The sequence below is a fragment of the Marmota marmota genome, unplaced genomic scaffold (assembly GCF_001458135.2).
Source record: "Marmota marmota marmota unplaced genomic scaffold, marMar, whole genome shotgun sequence".
NCBI lineage: Eukaryota > Metazoa > Chordata > Mammalia > Rodentia > Sciuridae > Marmota > Marmota marmota.
The window spans coordinates 13,526,842-13,545,176 of NW_026000229.1; the positions used below are offsets into that span (position 1 = coordinate 13,526,842).

At 57.1% G+C, this 18,335-nt stretch overlaps 1 protein-coding gene across 1 annotated transcript in view; it reads left to right on the forward strand.

Annotated features, from left to right (window-relative positions):
* Itga11 (integrin subunit alpha 11) overlaps positions 1 to 18,092 on the forward strand; it is a 116,147-nt gene extending 98,055 nt beyond the window's left edge. Inside the window, exons 19-30 of the mRNA XM_015480488.2 lie at positions 2,557 to 2,642; positions 3,634 to 3,841; positions 6,643 to 6,741; positions 7,321 to 7,397; positions 9,051 to 9,140; positions 10,102 to 10,192; positions 11,396 to 11,509; positions 11,742 to 11,828; positions 12,808 to 12,918; positions 13,058 to 13,153; positions 16,007 to 16,120; positions 16,780 to 18,092. Coding sequence (XP_015335974.1) covers positions 2,557 to 2,642; positions 3,634 to 3,841; positions 6,643 to 6,741; positions 7,321 to 7,397; positions 9,051 to 9,140; positions 10,102 to 10,192; positions 11,396 to 11,509; positions 11,742 to 11,828; positions 12,808 to 12,918; positions 13,058 to 13,153; positions 16,007 to 16,120; positions 16,780 to 16,851 — 1,245 coding nt within the window. The 3' untranslated portion in view covers positions 16,852 to 18,092. The remainder of the gene's footprint in view (positions 1 to 2,556; positions 2,643 to 3,633; positions 3,842 to 6,642; positions 6,742 to 7,320; positions 7,398 to 9,050; positions 9,141 to 10,101; positions 10,193 to 11,395; positions 11,510 to 11,741; positions 11,829 to 12,807; positions 12,919 to 13,057; positions 13,154 to 16,006; positions 16,121 to 16,779) is intronic.
* Positions 18,093 to 18,335: the final 243 nt, after the last annotated feature.

The window sequence follows — 18,335 nt, forward strand, 5'->3', positions numbered from 1 at the left end:
CCTAGAGAGTCAGGACCAGGCCTTCTCCTGCTGGAGGCTCCTCGGTATCCCCGGCACAGGGACCACTGAGTAGGTATCGGAGAAACAGAGTCCCAGGGCCAGAAAGGATCTGGGACCTCCATCACCCACCTCCCACGTTTACAGATGAGGACGTGGAGGTCAGAGTGGCTCAATCACTGAGCCTGGTCTTCTGCTGGTTGAATAACTGACTGATGAATAGACCCTCTCCCAAGCCTGCCCCTAAGTATTCCAAGAAGAAATGTTCAGCCTCGACATTGGCTCCAGCCTCACCCTCAACCACATTTGCTAATCCCCAGCTCTGGGGCATCCAAGTCGTGTGACGTCCAGTACTCAGATGCACCCTGCGTCTGCAGCCACATAGGGACCCCACTCAAAGACACTGTCAGACAGTGTCCGAACTGGGCTGGGGGAGCAGACAAGGTTTGTAAAATGCAATATCTAATGCCTGAGCCCTGAGGACTGAGAAAGCACCCTTAGAGCATACCTAAGCCATGACCTTGAGCTCCGGTCACTGAGCCTGACTCTGAACACTGCTGAGTCCAGCTGGCAACCAATTTCAGTTCTTACTTGGAATTCTCCAACACCACGAAGGGACTGTAGGGGAACAGCCAGCTTCTTACCGTCCCCTCTTCTCTTACCACGTCCATCACCCTCCCAGTCCCTCCGCAGTCCTCCCCAACAAGGTCCCACCCCTGAGCTGGCGGAGCTGCTTCCTCTCGGTGAGCCAGGAGTAATGAGTAAGGGCACGTCACTCCCCCTCCACGTGTGCCGAAGCCCCCAAGGCAGACTGGCCTGCAGGCCGAGCCCTGCTTGGGCCGTGATGAGCTAGATGCACGGTGGTGGCGAGGATCCCGGGCCAGGAGGCAGCATGAGCTCTGAGGAAGTCAATGGAGCAATCAGATGACAGCCCGGGGGACCTCCTGGTGGAGGTGGCTTTGGGCTGGACTTTAAAGAATAGATAAAATTCAGACCTGAAGTTCTGGGGAGGGTGAGCTTTTATTCCCTGGAGCACACTGTAATGGGAATGGGGAAAAGCAGAGGGAAGGAAAATGTAAAGAAAAGGTTAAAAAGAAAAAAAAAAAGCCAATAAAGAGAGTCCAGGCGTGTTATGTTACGGAGGCCTCTAAAGAGCTGCTAAGCTTCTCAAAAATCTTATTAATCTAGATTTCTAGCCCCCAGCAATCAAGAAACACGCTTCCCATCACTCACACGAAGTCTCACTCGGCATCTATTAAGTGCGTGGTGCTGTGTCCACTCGGCCATCTCTGGCCTCCTGGGGAAATGGGCCGTTCCGTACCGTTGAGCGCGACAGCTGCTTATCATGTCAAGTTGTTCCTTTAATGACTGGCTAGGGCTGCTCCTGAAGGTCAACGTAGAGTTTTCCAACTTCTCCGACAGCAGGCGGGGTGGGGGGCACAGGAGTGTGATCGGAGACTGGAGCCCACCAGGATGAACGAGGCGCTAGAATACGCGAAGCCCCCGAGGGCCGGCCGAGCCTGGGAACCCGTCTCAGGGTTCCGTGACTTCCCTGTCCCCAGCTGTCGCTGTAGTGTGTCTGCTTCCAAGTGCAAGTTCACCATGCAGTGGCGAAGCCCCATAGACAGTGTCCACCTGGAGAGCCACAGGGCCCTCCTCTGAGAAAAGTCCCTGGCCTTAAGACTCATGTGCCTCTGCGACCTCACGGGGTTTGGGCCGGGCTCTTGGTGGCGACAGGACTGCTCGACAGCTCCAGGCTTGAATCTCCCACTGCCCGTTGAGCCTCTCGCTGGGTACAGGCCACAGCACTCCAGCTCAGCACCCCCTGGCTGACTTCCTCTCCACCCCTACACACAGATGAAGGGCATGACCAGCCCCCCAGACACTTGGGAAAACTTGACAACAGCCAGGACCCCTCCTGCCTCAACCCGAATACCTGAAGCACTCAGTGACTCCTGGCAGTAGTTTGGCATGGCCCAAGTCCCTGTAATAACTACCCCCTGCTCATCTCTTCCTTTCCTCCATCCAAGTGTCTCTTATTATAGCAACACGAACTAACCACCTGTCATTTCCCAGGCACTCCTGCCTCAGGACCTTTGCACAGACTCATCCTCTCTCTTGACTTCTTGCTCTCCTGGTCCTTTCAGTGAACTCAGTCATCATTTAGAACTCTGACCCATTGTCACTTCTGAAGCCTTCTCTGAACACCTACAGGCCAAAGTAACTAATTCTCCCTTTTGCTGTTTCTATTCCTCATATTTTGTTGTATTTGGTTGGTTTTCTGCACATTTACTCTATAGTTGTTCATGCACCCGTCTTCCCCAGGAGCTGAGGGCGGAAGCTCTTTCTTCCTCATCCTGTGTCCTCAGTACCAAATGCCTTTCCCTACACGAACCACAGGATTGGTAACTACTGACCAGGCCAGCAGTGTGGGGCCTGGGGAAAGGGCACAGCAGACCCAGCCATGTCCAGTGCACAGACCACTGCTGTGCCATGACTTTGAGGGCTGGACGCTGGGGGTCCCTCTCCAGCCCCCACAACTGGCTTTTTCTGGCCCAGGTGCCTTTCTGGAATGGCTGCAACGAAGACGAACACTGTGTCCCTGACCTCGTGCTGGACGCTCGGAGTGACCTGCCCACAGCCATGTGAGTTGCCCCACACACACACCCTGCCCCGGCCCTGCTGCTGACCCTGGGGTCAAGGGGCCCTGGACTGTTCCCTGCATACCTTTGTCACAGGCCGTGATTGTCTTTCCAGACACTAAACTTGGGGCCTGGTTCTCACCAGGCTCTGCTTCCAACCCCTATGTGAGCTCAGTCAAGTCCCCCCTCTGCGGGCCTCAGTCACCTGTTCTGTTAAAATGAGTGCTGCTGTCTACCCTAATCTCTTTAAACTTTATAGTTTGGGCCCAAACTACAAAACTGATGGAGCATAGAATCAGGGGATTCACTTCTGGGTACTTGTTCTCCAGCCCCCAGACTGGGCAACCCCAGGTCCATCTATGCCTGGACTTTCCAATCCTGCTGATGGCAAGATGCTAAGGAGACTAGTAGAAACTGAGCAGGGTGCCCATAATCCCCTGGGGAAATGCAAACTAGCATACAAGGAAAAACATGAACAATTTCATGGCTACAATTTACATGTGTTTTGCAATAATATTTGTTCAACTTTTATCCAGTTATGAGATAATTCAGATAGAAAATGTATATGCTAGACATAATAAATAGAAATAGCACATCCAAACTTTACTGAAAGATGAAGAAGCAAATATTTTAACCATCTAGGCTGTAATCAAGATCATCTTTCCATCTATCTCTGAGTTTCCTGGCACCCAAGGCTAAAAGGGAAACATGACTAGTTAGAGATGCTGCATGAGAGTGAGGTCAAACGAGGCTCTGAGCTCAGAGGAGCAGGCAGCCCATCAGGGGGGATCCAGGGGTCTTTGGAGCAGGAGGTGGTCTTGAAGAGTGAGCTCTTTCCAGCCCTGCCATCCGCTTTCCTTCCTTTCCCAGTGGCTATTCCAGTAGGCAGAAGCCAAGCAAGTGCCCCAGGCCCATCCCCTGCATCAACCCTGAGCTCGGCTCCGCCCTTTGGTTCCCTGCTCCACCTGCCTGACCCCTGGTGTCTTTCCCACAGGGAGTACTGCCAGAAGGTGCTGAGGAAGCCTGTGCAGGACTGCTCCAAATACACCCTGTCCTTCGACACCACGGTTTTCATCATTGAGAGCACACGCCGCCGGGTGGCAGTGGAGGCCGCGCTGGAAAACCGAGGCGAGAACGCCTACAGCACAGTGCTCAACATCTCCCAGTCCGCCAACCTGCAGTTTGCCAGCTTGATCCAGAAGGTAGGACCTCAGCCACCGCCAGCTGGGCCGAGGCAAAGACGGGAAGCAGGAAGGGAGGTCGGCGGGTCCTGGCTGCACAGGAGGCTCACCTGTGGAGCCTAAATGGCCTGCCTGGTCTTCTCTGGAGTCTCATTGATTTGGTCCTGGGTGAAGCCTGGCCTCAGGGCGCTTCTCCGGCTAATTTCAGTGCACAGCCGGGTCTGGGGGCCTCTGGCATCAGGGCGTGCAAGCCCTGGGGCACACGGGGAGGAACACCTTCAGCCTCGTCCCTGGCCCTGATCTGGAGGATGCCCACCCCCCATACAGCCCACCTACAGTTCTCCTCCAGGCTTCCCAAGGGTCCGTCTCACCACCTAACAAACCAGAGCCTTTCACTCCCCACTTTAAAGCTCCGGATCATTCCCGGCACTTTCACAGGAGCTTGAGACTCTTCAGTAGCCCGTCCCAGCCACACCTGCGCTTCTCCCCGCCAACACCCCCGACCCCCCACCCACCCCGCACACCTGGTCCCACCAGCACCGCCCCTTCCCTGCGTGGCCTGCCCGTGTACACTAAGCCTCCCGCACCAGGCCCTGCCAGGGACGCCCTCTCCCCCAGGACCAGCCCCTGCTGCTGCTTGCAACCTGCCACTTGCTGCCTGCCTGTAACATCCAGGCACTGTGCAAACACAGCACACACTGGGCACGGCACACTCAGAAGAGGGTGGAAACACAGTGGGCAGGGAGATTGTGTCCCCATTTTACAGAGGAGGAAACCAAGGCATGGAGTGGGCTTACAGGGCCTCTGTAGGACCACAGAACTGGTGAGCAGCGGGGTGGACTCCTGCTCCTGAGCTGCACGCCATGGTGGGCCCAGCCTCCTGATGCGCTCTCCAGCCTGTGTCTCCTGGAGGGCTTCATGCTGCATAGCCCTCTGGCAAAGCCCTGCGTGTGCAGTGAGAAAGTCACCAGTCTCTCGTGCTGCCCTGTTGAAACCCCAATGCCCCTGAGGGAAAGCACCCTGTCCTGGCCACATCTGTCCCTGGAGCAGGACCAGGACTGAGTGTGTGGAAGTCCCTCAGGACCTGTGTGTCAAGGGAACCGATGTGTTGTGCGGCTGCTGGGAACCCCAGGTTCCCTCAGACTCAGTCTGTGACCTTGCTGGTCTGAGAGCACTGGACAGGACAGGCACCAGACCTCTGTCCTCACTTCCATCTCAGAACCACTGCTCAGAGCCACCCACTCCCCCAACGTCCACATGCTGGTCAGGGGCCTGGTCTGGGGCCAACAGTACTCCCCACCCACTGCCCAGAGGGGTGACAGGGAGCCGTCTGATGGTCTCTCAGTGCCCTCCCTGCCCTAGGATTTAGTGTCTGTCTGGAATTGGGATCCAAAGGGGAATCAAGCCCCATCCCTGCACCCCCTGGCCTACCCTCCACAAGGCCAGTAACTGCCTGTCCCGACCCTGGGGAGGGAGGCATGAGTTTTGTTTCTGTGGCCCAGAAGGGCTTCTGGAAGTACACGGAGACAAAGAGAAGTGGAAGCCATGTTCTGTGAAGGGCTTGCCCACCGTGGCAGTGGGTGTGGAAGTTCAGCTCTCCTGTCCAGTCTCCCCACATCCAGCCAAGGAGCTCTGGTGGAGGAAGCAACCCTCTCAGCAGGACATAAATGAATGTGTTAGTCTGACCACATGCCCGCGAACACACCCCAACCTATGTATACATTCACATGCATATAGCCAGGCACACGCACTGACGTGTAGACCAACGCAGTCTGCACAGACGTGTGCTGACAGCACGCATATGCCCTGGCCATACCCACCATGACAGCAGCGGCCAGGGAACGAGTGACTACAGCATTCTGGAACCAGACTCTGCTTTCCCATGCATTTATCACTTAATCCTGTGACAACTGCCTGGGTGGGTGCCGTCATCCTCATTAGCAGATGAGCAGGAAGAGACGTGGCGAAGAGTGCGTGGCCAAGCCCGAGCACCTGTGAGCCCCTCCCTCTGCTCCCACGCACAGGGGACACAGTGCTGGCCCAGTGGGGCCCAGCTCACACCGGCCAACAGCCAGGAAGTGACCCACTATTCAGAGTCCCAGAGGAGACAGTGCTGGGGGGACTTTGTCGCAGGTGGAACCGCTGCCTCTCCCCAGTGCCTGCCCGTCTGCTGGCCCCAGGTTTGCTCCCTGGCCTATGGACCAAGTCCTGAGGTGGCACAGAGCCTCAACAAAAGCCTCACGCCCCACCCCACCCCAGGTGTCAATCCGCAGCCCGCTCACTGTCTTTCTGAGTTGTAAAGATGTGAGGCCACAAAACCTCATTTCATGTCCAAGAGACCCTTTCTGGTCCTGATGGAAAGCTCGCAGTCACTCCAAGGACCGCGGAGCTGGAAGGCAGCAGGATCAGCAGAGCGCACAGAGCGGCCTCCCTTAAAGGTGGCCAAAGCAGAGTCTTCAAGTTGGCTGCAAACCCCACCCACATAGTGGTCCAGCAGGCTGGCCTAGGTGCTTCCTGTCTCTGGGCCTCCGTGTCCTGCCTGCAGTGGGACATCCAGCTGATACAGAGGGAGGGCAAAAGTGCCCCTGAGCACCTGCCCATCTCGGCACCTGTCCACCAAGCACAGCTGGCTCTTGCATCATGCCCTGGGCCATGAACCAGGCTGCACCCTGGCCTTGGAGACCTGGATGCAGTGGTCAGAAGGCCTGTGCCCCAGGCTTTGGGGTGGGCGGTGGTCTCTCGGGTGGTCAGGAGGCAGCGCAGGTGGCTGCACACCTTGGGCCCTGCCTAACTGCTGCCTTGATGCCTCGCCCCCCACCCAGGATGACTCCGAGAGCAGCATCGAGTGTGTGAACGAGGAGAGGAGACTGCACAAGAAAGTCTGCAACGTCAGCTACCCCTTCTTCAAGGCCAAGGCCAAGGTTGAGGCTGGGGCAGGCTGGAGGAGTCTGGGGGAGGCACAGAGAGCCGGGGAGGGGACCAGAGTGGGACTGGCAGGTAGGAGGTCTGCAGGGGCTCCCAAGTATTTTAGTGGATTAAGGTCAGATGTGGCAAGGCCACAGTCAGGACCCCACCCCCAGGGAAGGGCAAGGAGAGTTCCAGGACCCGGTCAGCAGTGTGGCCTTGGGCTGCTGGACAGGGAGCAGGTGCCCTGCCAGCCTCTGACGCCATTCTGTGTGGTCATGGCTGCTCCCCTCCCCCACCTCCAAGGCCCTCCTCCCCCTGAAAATCCTGCTGAGGGTCTGAGGCAGGACAGGCCACCTTTTAATTGGCTTTCATTAAAAACAAGGAGGAAGAGGAGGGAGGACCCTGCCCCAGCCAGCCGAAAACCCAGTTCAGGAGGATCCCAGGCCCAGCAGTCCTCCTTCCCCAGCCCACTCCCAGCCAGCCTGGCCCACGGCTGGGCGAGACACAGGCAGGGGCTGTGGGGTGGGCCAGGGCTGTGGGGTGGGCCAGGCCTGGTCCCGCTATGCCCAGGCTCAGGCCCTGCTCCCGTGCAGGTGGCTTTCCGTCTGGATTTCGAATTCAGCAAGTCCATCTTCCTGCACCACCTGGAGATCCAGCTCAGCTCAGGCAGGTCAGGGCCCAGCCTGCTCCCTCTCCTCCCAGCTTGCCCCTCCCAGGCCGGCTCCCTGTTTGGCTCCTAGAACTCCCCTCTCCACACTGAATCCCACCAAGCCCTGCCCCAACATGGGGAAGCCGTGGGTGGGGCGAGGGTGGGCCAGCTGCTCCCTGTGCACAGCCGCTCTTCATTCTTGGGAGGTTTGGATGTGGGTGGGAATGCTGGTCCCTGGCCTTTAGATAGAGGTGTTTAAAGACCCTGCAGTTCTGGCCAAGAGCAGTGGCCCACACTTGGAATCCCAGCACTCAGGAAGCAAGGGAAGAGGATTACAAATTCAAGGCCAACCTCCACAACTTAGCAAGACCCCATAGGGTCTCAAAATCAAATAAAAAGGCTGGGGATGTAGATTAGTTGTAGAGTGCCCCTGGGTTCAAACCCCAGTACAAAAAAACTAAAAAAAAAAACCACAACAACTATAGTTCTAAAGCACTGTACATTATGTCATTCCTCACAGAAGTCCCTTAATCTCAACAAAGCAGGAGCTATTCTCTACCACACCCTCCAAATTATAATTAAGAAAAGAGAGGCTCAGAGAGGTTGAGTGGATTTCCCAACAACACATAGCATGTAGCTGCCTCTTTCCCTTTGAAATTTGTTTCATTTTTAAGAGAACTCTTCTTACTCTGTATGGGTCTGTCTGCCCCCCAGGCCTCCCTGAGGTGGCCTGCTATAGGTTGACACCATGAATCACCCGGTGACAGTAGTAAACTGTGTCAGGAGGGAGGCAGGAATTCTGTGCACTCTGGAGCCTCAGAAATAGCCAAGATCCTTAGCTGAGAAATAAGTACTCGAGGCCACCCAAGCCCCAGTGCTCCAGCAGGCGTGCACACACTCGCACACACACACAGGCCAGGGCATGGGGACTGGGCGGCCCACACCAGCCCACCAGCATGTTCTCGTCTCCTGCTGGCTTTGCCCGCCCCGTGTGGCAGTTTGCAAGACCTTGGTACTCCCAGGCCTCCTCGGCCTCTTCCCTCTCTCCTCCTGGGGGAGTGGAGGGAGGCAGGGCAGAGTGTCTGCGTATCAGAGGTTTAACTAGACCCCCAGCCCGGGGCCGAGCTTGCACAGGAGAAAAGCAGCGCTCAGGACAAGCGGGGCCAGACGCTGGTGCCCACTGCATCTGCCCTGGTAGCAGATGATGCTAGGCTGTTGGGGACATGGTGGCCACCTCCCTCCACGTGACTCTGAGCAGCACCTGCACCCTACACCAGGCATTTGGGGATCAGGGACCAACTCCACGTGAACCCCACTATCCTTCCTGCCCGCAGCCCTGAGCAGTAGTGGGCAGTTCCACAAAGAGGAGGCCTTGCAGGCAGGGCCCAGCCCCACACTGCCCCCACCTGTACTCCGGCCCAGGGTCCTCCCCAACCCCACACCTGTGCGTCCCTTGGGAGGCGTCGGGGAAGGCTGGCCTCCACATTCTGGTTTCCCTGGCCTTTCTCCCCTGGGAAGGAGCCGGCTCCCTCCTGAGCCTGGCCCGGTGCACATCCCCTGGGTAAGCCATTCGTGTCCCCCTGGGTCTGCCTCAGGTCCCTCCTGCTGTGGGGATGCAGGGACCGGCAGAGCAGGATGGAGGGCAGGCTCCTTCTGACCTGAGTGTCCCCATAGTGACAGTGATGAGCAGGACAGCACCAAGGAAGACAACGCGGCCCTGATGCGCCTCCACCTCAAGTACGAGGCCGACGTCCTCTTCACCAGGTGGGCCATGTCCCCACCCCAGAGGGCACCTCTGGGCCCCAGTACCAACGGACATGGGCAACAAAGAGCCAAGTGTGTCCCTGGTGGGTCAGGAAGTACAGCCCCTCGTCCATGGTGGGAGGGGTGTCCGGTGAGAGGAAGGAGGAGTGTCAGGCCTGGCCCCCTCCCCAGAGCTCCCAGCAGGCGCAGGGTGGTGGGCAGAGAGGCTCCCCAGCACAGGCCCTGTCGGGTGGGTACCCTGTCTGTAGGGAAGCTAAAAACAGAATTTTAAAGCCCAACTAAAAGTCAGTCTGCTTTTATCATTTCCAAAGTAATTTTAAGCAATGCCACTGAGGAAAGACCCCCCCACAGGCCACACTGTCCCCACCCACCTTGCCACCCACCAGCCCATCTGGCAGACAGAGAAGACAGGACACAGCACCCTCAGGGCGGAAGGGGGACTTCCAGCCCCAGAGAGGGCACACAGTGGGCAGGGTGGTGCTCACCAGAGGCCACGGCCCCAGGTGGAGAAGAGGGGCAGGGATGGCAGGTACCAGCTCTCTGAGTGGTGCCCACCGAGGCCACAGCTAGCTGATCGCAGCACTTACTCTTGCTGAACCTCAGGACCCTTCTCAAGGCAGCATTCCAGGGGACAGAAGCGGAAATGTGGACGGGTGCTGGTGGTGTAATCCAGCAGCTCGGGAGGCCGAGGCAGGAGGATTGCAAGTTCAAAGCCAGCCTCAGCAACTTAGCAAGGCCCTAAGCAACTCAATGAGACCCTGTCACTAAATAAAATATAGAAAAGGGCTGGGAATGTGGCTCAGAGGTTAAGCACCCCTACGTTCAATCCCCAGTATCAATAAAAAAAGAGGAAATGCAGCATTTGTGGTCTGGGGGAGGCAGCACAGGCCCACACCCTCTCCATTCCTTTGTCCATCAAGCCGACACAGGCTGCTCATGGTGGTCCTTCCTGTCTCTGCAGGAGCAGCAGCTTGAGCCACTACGAGGTCAAGGCCAACAGCTCACTGGACAGCTATGATGGTACCGGGCCTCCCTTCCACTGTGTTTTCAAGGTAAGGCTGGGGGACGCCCCGTGGAGATTGAAGGGCAGGAGCTCAGGACACCCAACCCCCCATGCATGGGGGAGGGGGAGGAATCTGGAATCATCACTAATGGCTGGAGCCCAGCCTGAGCCCTGCCACCTACTCATTGCACGACTTTTGGCAAGTTACTTGCCCTCTCGGGGCTTCTGAGTCTTCATCCAAAAAACATTCAGGCTGGTGGGGGCGGGGCCGGGGGCATCAGTGAAATGAACTGTGTCTGCCAGAGATTTTTTTAATTTTTTTTAAAAAAGCAGTGGTTTAAGCACATCAGGACTGATGCCCTCCCATAAAAGAAGTCCAGAGTCATGACTTCACAGAGTCATCCAGGATTGGGTTTTTGTCTCGCCACCCTCAGCATGGGATACCAGCCTCAAATTCACCTTGGGGTACAAAATGGCTGCAATTGCAATCATTCCATTCTCGTTCCAGGCAGCAGGAAGAAAGAAAGGGAAAGAGCACGGCCCCTCCCTATTAAAAAACTTCCCTGGCAGTTCCCCACACTCCAGTGTGTCTCCTTGTGCAGAACATTACAATCTAGCTGAGAGGAAGCTGGCTAGAAGCAGCTTAGCGGCCTCTGCTACAGTGTCCCCAATCTTCCTTGCCCTGAAATGAGTCTGTCAACTTCTCCTTCAACAGTACAGGAGCTGGGGGCAGCTGACAGTGGGAATCGGGGCTGCAGACACCCTGAACTCTGCCTGGCTTGCCCAGGAGAGGATCAGTGACTTGCCCAGGGCCACACAGCTCCTCCTTGGGGTGGCACTCCCCGTCTCTCTGATTCCAAAGCCCTGCCTGTAACCACCGCTGCTCGGGCCCTGGATGTGTTGGGGCCAGGATGCCAACTATCACACGTTTATATCCTGCCTTGATCAGGAGTTATCTCTCGTAATACAGTAATGGCTGTCACCGTCTCCATTCCTGCCTTAACAAAATCCCCTGAGCCACGAGGGGTTGAGTCTGGAAGGGGTCCCTGGTCTCAGCCCCCTGGGCCCGGCCCCGTCAGCCCTCCTGCACTGTGGTCCTCGCAGCCCGGCCCCCCTCTGGCCAAGCTCTGTAGCTTCCACAGTGAAAACCTCCAGGCAGTGGTCCCGCCCCAGATGGGCTGGGGGCAGCCGGGGCTGCTGGCCCTGTGGGCCTCTTCCTCCCCTCCCTCAACTGCTGCTGCTTCTGCCACAGATTCAGAACCTGGGCTTTTTCCCCATCCATGGGGTGATGATGAAGATCACTGTTCCCGTCGCCACCAGAGGTGGCAACCGCCTGCTGATGCTGAGGGACTTTCTCACTGACCAGGTACCACACGCTCTGGGAGCTGGCTCAGGGGGAGGGGGTCAGAAGGAGGTGGACATAGTCCCTAGGCATGTCCCCATGTCCCCAGACCTCAGCTCCTTCTCCCAGGACCAGGGCAGCTGGGCCTTCCCTGGGCAGAAGAGAAATGAAGCATCCTGGGAGACTGGGTCTGCCAGAGTGGCCGCGAGGCTCGGGGGAGTGCGTGTGTGCATGTGTACCCGTGTCCTCCGCGCAGGTGAACACGTCCTGCAACGTCTGGGGGAACAGCACCGAGTATCGGCCAGTCCCAATGGAGGAAGACTTGAGTCGTACCCCACAACTGGTGAGTGGCCCCAAACCAAGAGCCAGGGGGCTGGGCTAGAGGAGTGCCACCCTGCTCCAGGGGCGTTTTGTTCCTGAGCACCTGACTCACATGTTAAAGACCCTAGGTTCAATTGTCAGCACTAAAAAAAAAAAAAATTTGATAGAGACCAGAGGGGTTGGGAGAACAAGGAGCAAGTATGGAGCATGTCGTCTGGCAGTTGGAGAAACTGTCTGAACACCAGCCACAGCCTGTGGAGCCTTTTAGGGCTGCTTCTCACTCTCTTCCATGCGTTCCTGATAGAAAGAGAGTCTGCAGAATGCACACCAAATCCATGGCAGTAATCGTTCTTGGCAGATGGGGAGGGCTGAACTTGAGGGTAGTCTTCAACAGAGAAACCTGTCTCATGTGTAAAGTATTCAGCATACAAATGTAAATAAAATGCAGTACATTTAAAAAGAGTGCATTGAAGGCTAGGGCTATAGCTCAGTTGGTAGAATGCTTGCCTCACATGCACAAGGCCCTGGGTTCAATCCCCAGCATCACACACACACACACACACACACACACACACACATGATCCAGGAAGTTCCCCGGGAGTTTTTATCATGAACAGAACTTGGATTTCCTAAAATACTATTTTTGTACCTGTTGCATTGATCAGATTGTTTTTCGTTGAATCTGTTTATATGGCAAAGGTATTTACAGATTCCTTAATGTTCAAGTTCTGTTCCTGGAACACACCCAGTCTGGTCACGGTGCATGACTTCAGAGGAGCATCAGATATGCCAACCCCAGTGTGTCTTCCGGGGAGCCTGGACCCCAGCCTATGTGCCCCACACCCACCCCTCTGCCACGCCCTCACCCAGAAGCGAAGCCCCTATTGGTGGAACCGCATGGTGGCCCAAGCCCCTGGTGGCACGCCAGGTCACAGCCAGCCAGCTGCCTCCCCTGCTCCCTGTAGCCTTGCTGCTCCCACCAGACCCATCTTCTCTTTCAGAATCACAGCAACTCGGACGTGGTCTCCATTAACTGCAACGTGAGGCTGGCCCCCAATCAGGAAATTAACTTCCATCTGCTGGGGAACCTCTGGTTGAGGTCCCTCAAAGCAGTGAGTGGGCCTCTGGGCAAGGCTGCAGGGAAGGGAGGGAACGGGCGGAGGTTGGCAGGTCTCCCCCCAGGGCTGCCCAGGAGGGGCAGGACAGAAGCTTCTGAACCAGCCCTGACTAGGCCTCTGCCTATGACTACAGCTCAAGTACAGGTCGGTGAAGATCATAATCAACGCAGCCTTGCAAAGGCAGTTCCACAGTCCCTTCATCTTCCGTGAGGAGGACCCCAGCCGCCAGGTGAGCCCCTGGGAACCCAGCAGACCTGGGCTTGGGCCCCCCAGGCTTGGAAAGGGCTACCGTGCCCCAGGTTCTCCTAAGAGAAAGATGGGCAGGCTAAGCAGAGAAAAAAAGCAATAGGAATAATCCTTCAGGCAGGGTGGGGAGGGACAGAAGTGGGCAGGTGCCCAGTGCCTCTCCTCTCCAGCTGCCGGCACCTCAGTTCTAATGATCTGCGAGCAGCCTGGGTGTCTGGGTGTCAGGAGCCTGGTGTGAACTGCAGTTGTAAAGACTAAGAGATGCAAGACGTCTCAGTACTTGGGCTCTTAAAAAAAAAAAAAAAGATAAAATCAGATTGTTACAGATCACACTAGCTTCAGTCAGGGTCCAGGAAAGGGGCAAGGTCGATGAGATAGATCCTCTCTGGGACTGGGAAAGTTGGGACTGCCCAGTTCTGCAGAAACAGATGGGGCAGCCGGGCGTGGGACTCTGCTGCCTTCCACTGGCCACATCCCAGAATCACCAGCCTGGGCTCTGGGCAAGAGTCCCCAGACACAGGAGGAGTAAACTCCACCCTGCCCCAGGAGCCAGGGACCTGCAGGACAGGCAAGGTCTGGAGGAGGCCAACGGACATCAGCCCCAATCAGAGTGGGGCACAGCAGGCCGAGGGGCAGCAGGGCCAAGCCCAGAAGCCGTGAGGAGTGGGGACCCACCCAAAGGCACAGTGGGGAGCTGTGGAAGGCCAGGCCCCCAGGGCAGGGACACAGCAGCACCTCAGCTCTGGCCTCAGGCCTGCGGTCACTGCCAGGCTTTCCTCCCCAGGGAGCCAGCACCCACCCAGCCTCCCCCTGTTCTTCCTCCATCTGGCCTGTGTTGGGTGCCCCTTCTACAGCTCCCGCCAGGCAGAGGATAGAGGTGAATTAGGCAGACAAGAGCATAGTGACCACCAAGTGTGGGACAATGTGGGGAAGCTTGGACGTTGGAGGAAGTGTCAGGGCCAGGAATGTCCTGGGGATGGTCCCTTTGAACTGACTCCTGAAAGATGTTAGAATTTTTCGAGAGAGAGGAGGTGTGGCAAGCCCCCTTCCCACACAGACACACCACCCCTCTCACATCATGGTTCTGTTAGGGGACCTCTTCCATCTCCCAGCCTTCCAAAAAAAATCCCTCTTAGACTCTCTAGACACCTCACTTCTCTTGTAGAAATCCAGCAACCTCCAAATTGAGCACCAACACTAGACCCAAGGCAGGTGGGGAGGTAGAACAAGGTCCCAGCCTGCAGGGACAGAAAAAGATCTTACAAGGGACCGACCATATGCAGAGCCCGAGATGGGCCCAGCACCATGGCAGACAGCACAGAGTCTGACTCACTCCTCACCACCCCATGAGGCCCGCCTCGCACCCCAACTTTTCAGACACAGAAACTGAAGCTGCGAGTTCAGGAAGGGGAGCAGGGCTGCCTCAGGCTGACTAGGGAGTTGGTGGCCACGGAGGGCTCTCCCAGGCTGTTGCAGGTGGACCCCCCACGGGTTTCCTGAGCTCCTACCATGTTCTAGCCACTGTCCCGGGCATTGAGTGGGGACGCCTTGCAGGCAGAGGGCACAGCAGTGGTGTGGCCCCACAGGGGCACATGGGCAGTCAGAAGCCAAGTGGCGGGTGGGGGGCTGGCGTGGTGCTGCAGACAAGGCCTGCGAGATGGCAGGGCCAGGGAGTGGGAGCCTAAGGGCCAGCACAAGGCCTTCCTCCCTCCATCTGAGTGACAGGGGACTCTGAGCAGAAGCTAAGTCTCCTTTCTGATTGAAAGCATCCCCCTGGCCATTGTGCTCAGCATGGGCAGAGCAGGGGGGCAGTTAGGTCACCATCGCAGACTCCAGGGAGAGACTGGCTCAGACCCAGGGGCAGCCCGGGAGGTGGGGAGGGGCGGCCACATTCAGAGTGTTTCTAAGGAAATCCTGCTGAGGGAGTCATGTGGGTGTGAAAGTGAGCTCCACTAGGAGGAGAGGTCTCTGGCCTGAGGGTAGTAAGAGGCGGACAATGCTGCCATTGGCTTTGGTGAGACAGATGCCAAAGGAGCAGGTCTGGGGTGAACAGCAGGGTCAGGAGCTGGGTCAGGAGCTAGGTCGGGGGCCTGTGGAAGCTGCCAGGTGTGCCACGGAGACTGATGGACACGTCAGGGACTCAGTGGAGGGGCCAGGCAGAAGATGGAAACGTGAACGTGGTCACCAGTTACAGTGAAAGCCAGTGAGTCCCAGGGTTGCTCTGTGATTTCCACGGCCCTGGCCACTTTTGCCTTGGGGGCCCTTCCTCCACTAAAACATTAATAAACAAATAAATTCTTACTTTTCAACTTGTTGGTATGAAAAGAATGAATATAATCCAGGTTAAAGTGTCTTAATGTTTTTAATTCTAATTTTTAAGGCAAGTAAAAATTTCCCGGGCCCCTAAAAGTGTTGTGGGCCCCAACCCTGCCTATGATGCCCCAGAAGGCAGCCCTGGGTCCCCTGGGGAGTGACCACAGGAAAGGAGGAGATATGGCATGGGGTAACCCTGGGATGTTTGGCAGACAGTGAGGAAGTGGCAGAGAGGATGGAAAAGGAGCAGCCCATGTGGCAGAATCCAGGGAGAGTGGGTGGCCAGAGCGGGAGAAGCAGAAAGCGACTCCCGGAGGCAGCCTGCCATGGGCCACCTATCGCTGGTGCCCACTGTAGGGGCTGGTGGCTGCAGGCACTGCCAGCTACGCCTGCCATCCCTCCAGCGCCTCCCTGAGGAAGGGATACAGTCCCCTCCAGGTGTCTGCTGACGCCTGCCCTGCACAGGGCTGCCACCCAGTCCCAGAGCGGTGACACTGTGGACCTGGCTCCCCCTCCCTCGCAGGTCACGTTTGAGATCTCCAAGCAAGAGGACTCCCAGGTCCCCATCTGGATCATCGTGGGCAGCACGCTGGGGGGCCTCCTGCTGTTGGCCCTGCTCGTCCTGGCACTCTGGAAGGTGAGACCTGCAGGGCAGGGACACAGGAGCATCCTGGCCTATCCTGGCTCTCGGTCTGGGCCCTGTGGTCACTGCCATAGGCTGCTCTCCATGAGAGCTGACAGCCACGGGCCTCCTCCTACAGCTTGCCTGTGGCCGTAGCGCCCAGACCCTCCCCACAGCAGCCACACTGCTTAAGGCCAGCAGAGGGCACCCAGACTGTGGCTGTAACCCTTGATTGTATAGGACCCTTTGAGAAGCTGATGAAAACTGGGGTTCCTCTTATCAGGAAAAAAAATTAAAGAGCAAGTTCACAACTGCACAGGATTCCAACAGTGTAGGCTGTTAACAAACTCACCAAACCCTTCTCCACTTCTGAACTTCTGGTTAAGAACCCCAGTCTCAACCTCCTCTTGTTACTACTGATAAAGTGAGGAGGCCCAGAGAGGGATAGTAACCAGGGCAGAGTCACCCAGGAAGATGGTGGGAGCCAGCATGACTTCTTGCATCCTGCTCATCCACGTTGCTCTAGTCCACAGAGCCATTCTGGTGGTGAGGGTGCTGAGTGAGCTGGGGTATTCAGGGAAGCCCTGAGAGGAGACCCCACAAGGGTTGGGGGAGGGGCGGCAGGAGAGACAGGCCTTGTCCACCCTGAGACTTCTCCCTTTGCCTCACCACAGCTTGGCTTCTTTAAAAATGCCAAGCGCAAGAGGGAGCCTGGCCTGGACCCCAGCCCCAAAGTGATGGAGTGAGGCTCCAGAGGAGGCTTCAAATTGCCGGGGGCCAGATTCCAGTGCAGGGCTGTGCAAGCCCAGGCCTGTGGCCCACCGAGCGGAGCGGAGAGGACGCCAGCTGGCTTTGTACTTGACCTCGTCTCCCAAGCGAAGGCGCCCACTCCTGGGATGGAACTCAAGTGGTGCTAAGAGGAATCGCCCCGTGGGAGGCCGAGACACCTCCAGTTCAGATCCCTGGGATTTGAAGGGAGCCTCCGAGGCCCACCCGAGGCCTCCCCCAGGCTACATGGAGGATTTGCCGCCCCAGCCATCATGGTGCTAGGAACTTGCAATCATGCCCACTGAGAGACCCACGGAGGAAGACTGTAAATACAGCCACTCCGTCCCCGACCCAGGCCTCTACTTCCCAAAGGACCCCATAGCACGGCAGACCCGTACGCCAGGAGGCCCTGCCACCCCTCACCCAAGCCCTGGCTCCGAAGTCACACCACCGTCTGCCCCACAGACAGGCCCCCAAACTCTCCATGAATGAACCTGAACCCATGAAGATGACAGCGGCAGGCCAGGGATAAAGAAAGATGCTCGGGTGAGGAAACTGAACCAGATGAGCAGGAGGGACTCAGTATGCTGGGCGACATCAGCCACCTGTGTGCATCGCTGTGCCACCCAGCTGCCAGTCGGTGGCTCTCGGCCTCCTGCCCTCCTGGCTGCCTCTGCCCAGCTGCTTTTGTTCCTAGGTACCTCACAGGAAGTGTGCGGATGGCGCAATCCCTTGGGCTCCTCGTTCCCACTTGTCTTCCAGCTGCAGCTGCAGCCTAGTAGAGGGGGAAGGGTAGGGCACCCCTCCCTGCATCACCCCTACACACACACACACACACACACACACACACACACACACGCTCGCTCACAACTTCCCACCCCTCCCGTCTCCCACCACTGCCCCGGAGAAGGGTTCAGCCGGGCTGTGGAGGGGTCCTCTCTGGAATGCACTGAATAAAGCTCGTGCAAGGACCCTCAGGGCCTGTGCAGCTTTGGTGGCAAACATCTTGCCCACCGACCCCCTGAACCAGTGTCAGACCAATGATGGCACCCCAAGGACAAGGGGCATGCCGGGTGCCCAGCAGAGTAATTTATGCCTTAACCTTTTTCAAGGTAGAAATAAAACGGGGATACATCAAAGGCACCTGCTCCCTTGTGCATAAGTGCGACCTTGACTGTCAATATTTTTAAGAAATTAAAAGTGTTTAGAAACAAGTGAGGCACTGACATTGCGTTCTGCGGCAGTGTGTCCAGGTGAGCCACAGCTGCTTTAACAAGGAGGGAGATGGCTCACATGGTGCTAAGTGTGGGGATGGTCTTGCCCACTGCAGGCTCCCTGCAGCATGCCTTCCATGGGGCCACCTGGCCCCTGTCTGCATGACAGCTCCACAGTGGGGCACTGCCAGGGATCCTTCCTCCCTCCTAAGATCACCCATTCCGTCTTTGGCCAGGGTGGATGATTA